This window comes from Eurypyga helias, unplaced genomic scaffold, assembly GCF_000690775.1.
Source record: "Eurypyga helias isolate BGI_N326 unplaced genomic scaffold, ASM69077v1 scaffold16152, whole genome shotgun sequence".
In the NCBI taxonomy this organism is placed as follows: Eukaryota; Metazoa; Chordata; class Aves; order Eurypygiformes; family Eurypygidae; genus Eurypyga; species Eurypyga helias.
The window spans coordinates 1-9,217 of NW_010238093.1; the positions used below are offsets into that span (position 1 = coordinate 1).

General features: G+C 56.3%; 1 protein-coding gene across 1 annotated transcript in view; it reads right to left on the reverse strand.

Moving 5' to 3' along the window:
- Positions 1-1,759: 1,759 nt before the first annotated feature.
- Positions 1,760-9,217, reverse strand: part of LOC104506705 (vacuolar protein sorting-associated protein 45-like) — a gene marked incomplete at its 5' end in the record, with an annotated part of 15,992 nt that continues 8,534 nt past the window's right edge. The window contains one exon of the mRNA XM_010147739.1: positions 1,760-1,877. Within this exon, the coding sequence (XP_010146041.1) occupies positions 1,790-1,877 (88 nt within the window). The remainder of the gene's footprint in view (positions 1,878-9,217) is intronic.

The window sequence follows — 9,217 nt, forward strand, 5'->3', positions numbered from 1 at the left end:
ACCCCTGCCACGCACCCCCCAAACATCCTCCAAGCCTTGGTGACATGAAGTAAGGGACGTGCAAGGGAAGCAAGAGAAATAATGACCCCGCAGGGCCATTCCCCAGGGACGGTTCCCGAGGGCTCTGTGCCAGGCAGCAAGCACCGATGTGTTCCAAGGAAATGCAGGAGGCAGGACACAAGGGACAGGTTTCGCTCTGGAAAGGTTGATGCAACACCACGTTGCAGGAGTCTCTTAATCCACCACTTAATCCAGCACCGGGAGCACAGCCTTTCAGGATACGCCGGGAGGAGATGGAGCTGCCGGGTGAGGTTAGAGCCCGCCGGCTGGAAAACCGTTTGTTTCCCAAGGTACCTGTCTCCTGCCTCCAGCACCAGCGTCAACCGCTCCCTGGGATTCTGCTGGATTGCAGCACTGCGGGGCGTACAGGGAGGAGAGGAGCAAAATGTGTCCGTTTTCTCGACAGGCTGGAAACCCTTCCAGGAGCCATCCCTTCCCAAACAATGCCCGAGGCTCCCGCCTTCGAAGGGAAATGCTCCCTCATGATGTGGCGTGGGAACTCTGCCCCACGGCCTGACCCCATTGTTTCGGCGCAAGAGCCCTGGAGCAGCTCCGCAGCGCACGCATCCTCGATCCGTCGGCGCTGCGGGGAGATTTTTGGACGGACAGGCGCCCGGGCTGGGAGCGACCTTGCTTCAGGGAATTAAACCGGAGAAATGAGTGTGAATTCAAGCACTTTCCGTGCACAGCAGCTCTGCAGAGCTCTCGGGGAGCTACAGGTTCAGTCTTAATTATGGGAATGCAAGAGACAAGGGAAAGGCTTGCTCACTGACAGCGGACGTTCACAGGAGCCAGCATCCAGCCCGCTGATGCCTGGTTTGACTCACCCTCCGCTGCTTTTCACGGCTCCTGTACCTAAAATCACAGGGAACACAACACAAATCCCTCTTGAAGGGGTGGAGAGCCCCCACTTCTCTCCTGGATGCCTGCAGGAGGCAGGGGCTGGGGTTACAGTTCCCACCCTGCTCATCCTCCCCAGAGCCAGAGCCAGGCTACGGGAAGCGGAGTGAGCGTCCCATGCCGAGGAGGATGCCAACCACCCTCCTCTCTGCTCCACAGTTACAAATCCAACATGGTTTATGACTGCTAGAGTTATTTTTATTGTTAAAAAGAAATCACACCACTTTTCCAGTTCACAACATGGGAGAAAACCACGGAATTGTGTTTGTTTCTGAAGGTAAACGGGTCAACAAAGAAGATTAAGACTGTAATTATACCCCAGTGGCACTCTGAAAGGGATATTAGGAATCATTTAATAGGCAAGAGGTTCAGTGAAAATGGGTTATTGAACAGGACTCAAAACACAGACAACTGAGCAGAGCAAAGGGCTGTACCTTCCAGAGCTGCGAGAAAAGCAGATTGCGGGATGCGCCTTAGGGGACTCTCACCGAGTGTCTGACAGGTCAGCTAAGGGCACAGCCTTCCACAGGCCTGCAGAGCTGCGGGCCTTCCACAGGGACACCCTGCCCAGGGTAGGATTCCCATCGCGCAGCCGTGTCCCGTTCAGAGCTCTGTCCGCGAGAGGACAAGGAGGGTTCTGCAGTTTGGGGCACGGCCTGGTTCATCAGGGCGGACGCCGACCCTGGCGTTCACTCCCCCAGTGCTTCTCGTGCCTGTTAACGTTCCTGGCGTGGATGGGGGGAAGCGTGGGAATATCCAGGTCTGCTCCGAAGCTGTACGTTCAGTTCGTGGAAGCTCCGGATGGGCGAGACAGGGTTTCTCCGAAGATTCACCGTCTGCTGCTTGACCTTGGCGTAACTTGAGAGCTCTCGGTGCTTCGGCCGCGGAACCCCGAAGCTGTGACTTCCTCGAGGAAGCTGCCAAGCAAAGCTGAGATTAGCGGAGACAAGGACCAATGCCTCCCTCATGCAGACAGACACACGGCCTGGCCTTCAGCCTCTGAACAACACCAACCTCAGAGCCAGGAAAACACCCGTCTCCTCCCCTGGTGTCCCCGGGATGGCGGGACTGAGTCACTCCGTCAGGTGTGGTGGCAAAGAGCCCTGCCCATAGCTGATCCAACAAAAAACCCCACCCAGAAGAGGGACCTCGGTCCCAACACGACGTTCCTTCCCCACCAGGCTCCCGTCAAACCCAGCAGCCCCCTCTCCAAGGAGGGAGCCTCCGAAAGAGCTGGCGCTGGGGCTAACTGTGTCCAGGCTGGCGCTGGGCTTAACCGTGTCCCCCCGCAGCCGAGGGACAACGGCAGGGTGGATGGCTCACCTCCTCCAGCAAGGGAGAACGGGGGGCACCACCCCAGACTGGGACAGCCACAGCAGACACTAATCCAAGAGGAAATAAGTGAATGGCAGCCTTGGAGAAGGCTCCCGTTTCGCAGCGACAGATCCTCCAGGATGAATTCAGAGAGGGAGAAGAAAGCGTAAAGCTACAGGACGGCCTTGACCTGGGCACCAAAATCTGGGGCTCCCAGCGTGGATCCCCAGGTTAACACCTTCACTGAACGTGGCCCGTCGTCCCGGCATCCTCCATCCCCGCCGGGAGGTCTCGTCTCTCCCTGTTCCACGAACCGTAAGGGCACTGCTCCTCGTGGGCTCAGCCCGCCCCGGCCCCTCTCGCCTCTCAGCAACAAAGCCAGGAAGGCCGGCAGCGTCCAGGTTTGTTTTTCTGCTCACGCTCAGTCTTCCTGTGTGGATGATAAGGCAGGAAGAGGCAGGGTGGAAACCTCCTGCTGAGCCATCCCTGACATTTCACGGCCAGGGCTTTCTGGAAAGCGGCCCTGTGAGCTGCCCGGGTCATGCTTCTGCCTCACTCCCCAGCTCCTGGGCCTCATCCCAGGGCTCACATCCACGGCAAGACCCTCCCTCCCATTCCCAGCTCCTCTAGACCACACTCAGTCTGAATAACGGGCCAGGCGGAAACCTCTGGGCTCTAACCATTCATTCCGATGCTTCTCAAGGAAGTTTTAACTCGATAAAACGCCGGTGTACATACTCAGCCTCATCCCGGTCTCTCTCCATATGATTTTCCAAGGACTGAGAGAAAGGCTGAGAGAGTTGGGGGGTTCAGCCTGGAGAAGGGAAGCTCTGGGGAGACCTCAGAGCCCATTCCAGTGCCTGGGGGGTACAAGAGAGCTGGGGGGGCTTTTCCCAAGGGCAGGGAGTGACAGGACAAGGGGTAACGGGTTTGAACGGAAAGAGGGAGATGGAGATGGGCCATCAGGAAGGAATTCTTCCCGCAGAGGGTGGGGAGCACTGGGACAGGTTCCCAGAGAAGCTGTGGATGCCCCATCCCTGGGAGTGTCCAAGGCCAGGCTGGATGAGGCTTGGAGCAACCTGGGCTATGGAAGGGGTCCCTGCCCATGGCAGGGGATTTTGGGGCTAGACCCCAAGGAACTTGCCAGTTTGAGTCTTATGTACAAGTCTGCCCTGTAATGTCAAGTGAACGGCCCAACCACGTGGCAGAGCACACTCCTGCCCTTCCACACAAAATCCAGACGACACCGCGTTCGGAGACACATTGAATAGAGCTGCTTCTCAACTCTAAAACTGTCCGGTGGGGATCAGCCGCTGGGCACTGGCCAACTGCAAAGGGAAAAAAGGTCGAAACAGGTAGCGAGCCCGTGGCAGTTAACGGCACGTCCAGGATCAGGAGGGCTGCGCTCCGTCTCCTGCTCTGGTTCAGATCCCAGGAAAGGCTAAACCTTGGAAACACGGTTGTTTAAACAGGTCTAAAAGTGGGTTAAGGTTTGAGACTAATTCAAACCTTTCAAGAGGAAAAAAAAAACCCCTTTGAACAAGTAACGTTCTCAAGCTCCTTGCGTTGTTTTCGTTTGATGAAAGGCCTTTACACGCCTCCCGCCCGGAGCACGGCCCAGAGAGGGGAGCGCTGGAGCAGGACCGCAGCCTGGAGCTAGTCCCAGGCTCACCAGCAAGCGCCAGCTCGCCCCTGCCCTTCGCTGCTGCTCCCCACCTCGATGCGACTGGCCCTGTCCGGAGCACGCACCGACCGGACCGTCCTCCCCGAAGCACTGACGCAGCTCCTGCCAGCGAACCTTCCTGCCGCACCCCTCCGCGTCCGTGGGAGAAGCCTCTGAAGCCGAAGGAGCCGTGAGGTGCAGAGCGAAGCGATGGCCCGTGGGCCTCGTGCCGACCGGTCTGCGCAGTTTGGGGGGCAGCTGAAGGCTGTGCGAAACCCCCAGCAACGCTCCCGCAGAAGATCCGATGAGGATACGTTACCAGGAGGATGGTTACTCTGGCAATGCGCTACCAGTGCCGAGGTTGACTCATTCCTTCAAGATGCTGAGCAAGTTGTCTGAACATTAATGCTTGAAAAATAAAAAATATAAAGAAACAAAAAGCAGGATATACCGAAAATCCTCCAAAAATGTGGCTCCCCTAGAAGAGGTCTCAGCTGGCTCTACCTGCCAAGGCGGTGAATCACAAGGGCTTCTAAAAACACAGTAAAGGAATAAAATCTCATGCAAATGCCTGCACCAGCCTCAGACCTCAAGACCGCAGCATTCAGAAATACGCAGCCGCTGATTTATCAGAGGTGTCCAGGAGCTGTGGTCATCCAGCTCTGCGGTTCCAGCCAGAGCTGTCCCTCCTCCAGCGTTATTTTTAGGCACTAGAGTCAGGCAGAGCGAGTTCTTCACAGAGAATGACTTGCTTTTCTTTTTAAAGGGGACTCCTGTTCACTTCCTATTGGGAGAGGAAGTTTGTGCGCGCGGAGAGGGAGATGCAGCCACACACCTTCGCTTTACGCTTCAGGAAGGTCTTAAAAGCGGGCGGCACCACAGCCTCGGAGCATCTCCTGCCCTGAAGGTGTAGGAGAGCCAAGCCCCTGCCCGCAGCGGAGGGGTGAGCCGGAGCAGGATGACAACACACCGGTTGTTAGTTCCCAGGACCCTGAGGATGCTGTGAGAAACGGCGTGAGCGCCACGTGCGGCGCTGGCAGCTACTCCGCCTCTGGGGGAGAAGGATCAAACCACACGGAGAACTTGGATGGATCTACTCCAAACCCTCCCTGCATAGCCAGCAGGAAGGGCGACGGGTCCAAACGCTGCTGACGTCGGCACGGGTATCCGGTGACCAGGCTGTGCCGGCGGAGCGCCCCGCCGCCGCGTTTGCCACAACCGGGATCTGGGTAAGTGGGTCAGGCTGGGTATCGTCCCCCTGGATTAGTCACAGCAGGTTGGTGCTTAACCTGGGCTCTGGGTGAGTCAGCTCCGTGCCAGATGTTCCTCCTGGCCTTGCTCTTCCATTGTTGGCCGATTAGTGACCATTTTTTAACCCTTTCTCCTCCAAACCCAGCAGAATTTTCTTGAAATCCATTTGCCTGCGCAGGGAAAGAAGGGAGCTGGTTGCCCGTGGGACTGGTGGTAAAACAGTTTGCTACCGGCAAGGAACCAGCTCCCTCACTTTGAATTTTCGTTGGGAAGCAGGGAAAGCCAGAGGCACTTCTCTCCAGCATCCCACCCAGAGAAGGAGCAGTTGGGAGGCGCTGCCAGCCCCGTCGGACGCCGGGATTTCTCCAGTTCGATGGCCGTCTTGGCTTCTCCCTCCCTGCCGCTGACTCCAAGAGCTCTTTGCATTTTGGGGTGAGCCCATGGCCCTCCACAAACGTTAGAGGGGAGAGCAACTGAACACCCACAGACTGAACTCCAGCCCAGTTTGGCCCAAATCACCTGGTTCCTGCGACGGTCAGTGTTAAGGAACGGCACCGCGTCAAGAAAGGCCTCTCCCTGACCCCATAAATATAATCTAACGCCGTGTTACAGGTGTGGTTGTGAAGAACCGACGATTAATAATCTCCAGCCTTTCAGCCCTTTCCCTGCAGCTCACTAAGCTGCAAGAAAACAACAGACAGGACGTCTTCGTTTAGCGCAGATCATCCCGGAACGCGTTGGGTTGGAAGGGACCACCCAGCCCAAGTGACCGAGTCCCCAGCAGGAGCGCGCCGGGGCAGAACCGCCTGAAATGGGCAGCGGTGGCACCTCCATCCCCCTGCGCCGGGCACGGCTCTGCAGTGAGCCGTCGCCACGGGAAAACGTGGCCGGGGAGGCTTCTTCACCTTTTTGACAAGTCCTAAGAGAAGTATTTTTAGTAGGGCTGCCAAAATTTCAGGGCAGAGGCAGCCAATCTGGTGTGATTAGAAAAACACTGACAATTCCTTGACACCACCACAGTGTTTTCCACCCCGCTGGCGTTCTGCAAAGCCTTTCCAAACACGTATCCGTGCTCCCCCCCGGAGCCACTGCGCGAGGGTTGCCTGTTAACGGGAGCGGAACGAAGTAAGCTGAGACGGGAGAGATTCACGGCCTCATCTCCACCAAAGCTGAGCGTGCACCAAAGAGATTTTCTGATCCTTGGATTTCTGCGTTCCTCTGCCTTTCATCACTTGACTTTTCAGCACCTCCCGCTGCTTTAATGCATTTCTTTCTCACATCTCGGGGTTGCAGCCGGGAACAGAAGATCCAAGGCACATTCCCAACCCTACCTCTGCCCGACCTGCCCATGGGTAACGTCAGGAAAGAGGCCAAGGCGGAGGTGTGCTACACGGATTTATCTGGTGGAGGTAGAGGAGGGGAGACAAGTAACAGCATTTTTCTCATACCTTGTAAAACCACTGGGATTGTTTCAAAGTGGGGAATAAACCCCAACAGTACAGCCTGTTAGCTTCTGCAGCCCGATTTATTTAGGAGGAATCCCCTAGACTACACGCCTCGCTTCAGGACACGAGCACTGTTCCTAGATGTGTGCCCCTGTTCTCCATCCACACGGATATGAACATCAGCTGGGGCGGGTTCTCCTGGATGTGACTGTGTAGCATAAGGAAACTTCAAAGAGGCACCTACTAAGCCCACTTCGAGACCCTCTTTGCAGCAGAATGAATCACAGAATCATGGGATGGTTTGGGTTGGAAGGGACCTCAAAAACCATCCAGTTCCAACCCCCCTGCCATGGGCAGGGACACCTTCCATAGCCCAGGTTGCTCCAAGCCTCATCCAGCCTGGCCTTGGACACTCCCAGGGATGGGCATCCACAGCTTCTCTGGGCAACCTGTCCCAGTGCTCCCCACCCTCTGCGGGAAGAATTCCTTCCCGCTGCACCATCCCCATCTCCCTCTTTCCGTTCAAACCCGTCCCCACTTGTCCTGTCACTCCCTGCCCTTGGGAAAAGCCCCCCCAGCTCTCTTGTAGCCCCCCCAGGCACTGGAAGGGGCTCTGAGGTCTCCCCGGAGCTTCCCTTCTCCAGGCTGAACCCCCCAACTCCCCCAGCCTGTCCCCAGGGCAGAGGGGCTCCAGCCCTCGGAGCATCTCCGGGGCCTCCTCTGGACTCGCTCCAACAGCTCCGTGTCCTCCTGCTGTTGGGGGCCCAGAGCTGGAGCAGAACTGCAGGGGGGTCTCCCCAGAGCGGAGCAGAGGGGGAGCATCCCCTCCCTCGCCCCCCTGGCCACGCTGCTCTGGATCCAGCCCGGGACGGGGTTGGCTTTCCGGGCCAACGCTGTACCTCTCATCCTTACACCCAGGATTGTTCACCCCCACACTTCAAAGCATCTACTCACAGTGGATTCACTGGGCAATGCAGATGGTCCCTTAAACAGATCAGCTTCCCGCAAATACACGGCTCTAACAACCACGTAACCAGCTCCGAAGGCTTGTTTGTCTCCTGCTTTGTAAAAAAGCAGAATGGATATCCCTTAAGCCTATCCCCCAACCCTATAAACCCAGATGTTGATCACAATTTCAGCTGGACTGGTAGGAACAACGAAAGGACGGGATTAGTGTGCTTACAGGGGCTGCTCAGCGCATTAATACAACCATCTCCTTGTTTATCGTGACATATCAACCCTAATCCAGCAGAAATAAGCAACAGCTCATTAAAGGAAGGCCAGCGGATTAGCGGAGGAGTTAGGACACAATGAAATCTAGGTTTCCTCACATCAGACCCCTCGTATGTCCCAAAATACCTGCGAGCCTCGTGCACTTCGTTAGCACGGGGGTTAACGGGCGGGGGATGGGAAGCTTCTTCGTTTCTCGGGTGCCCGGAGCGAGTCAGCTGCTCCTCTGCGTGCGGGAGCTCAGCAGCCCGGTCTTCCCTTGAGAGGTGCTCAAGATTCCTGACTCAGAAGGTCTAACCTTTTACCATTATTCCTGCGGCCTCTCATCGTTTTGGGAATCTGATTCAAGCCACTCCGGAAAAGCCAATTATTTGGGGTAGGGCTAATTTGGGGCCCCTTGGCAGTCCTCACCCCGTCGTTCCCAGACAGCACCTTGTAGGAATCCGCCCTTAAAAAGCAACAGCACGTTGGGGTTTTTTTCACTTCATTCTCTGAAATGCAAATTTTGATGGAGCATCCCAGTTTTTCTGTAACTAAGGCACAGGCTGCGCCAGATCGTCGTCGCGGCAGAAGCCCTAATTCCCTTACGTTGCTCCTTACAGCACGCATCTACGCGGAGCCCAGGGATGCTGAACTTCCTAAGACAGATGTGAGGGACGGTCCCCGCTTGGAGACCTCCTGGGGCACATGGACAAGATGTCAAAATCGGCCCCAGAAGGCACTGGTAGGTGACGAGGTTACGGGTGCCAGGCTGGACACGAACCAGGGGGTTTGAGTCTCTGCAAGATGTACTTAATGTCTCTCTTTTTATCACGCACAGCAGCTACGATGTCCGCTGATCCCTTTTTCTTACTGTTTCTAGGCTTGGCTCAAACAGGATTTAGTCCAAAGGCTACTTTGTAAAGCAGAAGGCCGAGGAAGCTGGGTAATTTGGGCAGGAATTGGTCGATATGTGGGCTAATACAGACTTGCCTTTGTAACCCAGTTCATAAAAGCAATTTACTCCGGGGTTTGCATCCGTCAGGGGCTTTTCCTGAGCTCCGGGAGACTGCTGAGGCACCCAGACTCGGAAATTCTAGTGGAAGGTGTCCGGGCCCACGGCAGGGGGGTTGGAACTTTAACGTCCCTTCCAACCTAAACCATTCTATGATTCAAAATTCCCCCCCAAACTCTGGGAAGCGTAACCTTTCCTCCCTGCATTTTGCTCGCGTTCCTACGTGAGGCTGGAGCGCTCTTCCCACCCCAGCTCAGGGTGCTCCCGTTAAGCTCAGAGCAGCTCCCGGACAACCAGCGACTCTCCCGGGACTTGTGTTTCCCCACAGTTCCTGCTGTGACCCACGGGAGAGATGTGGGT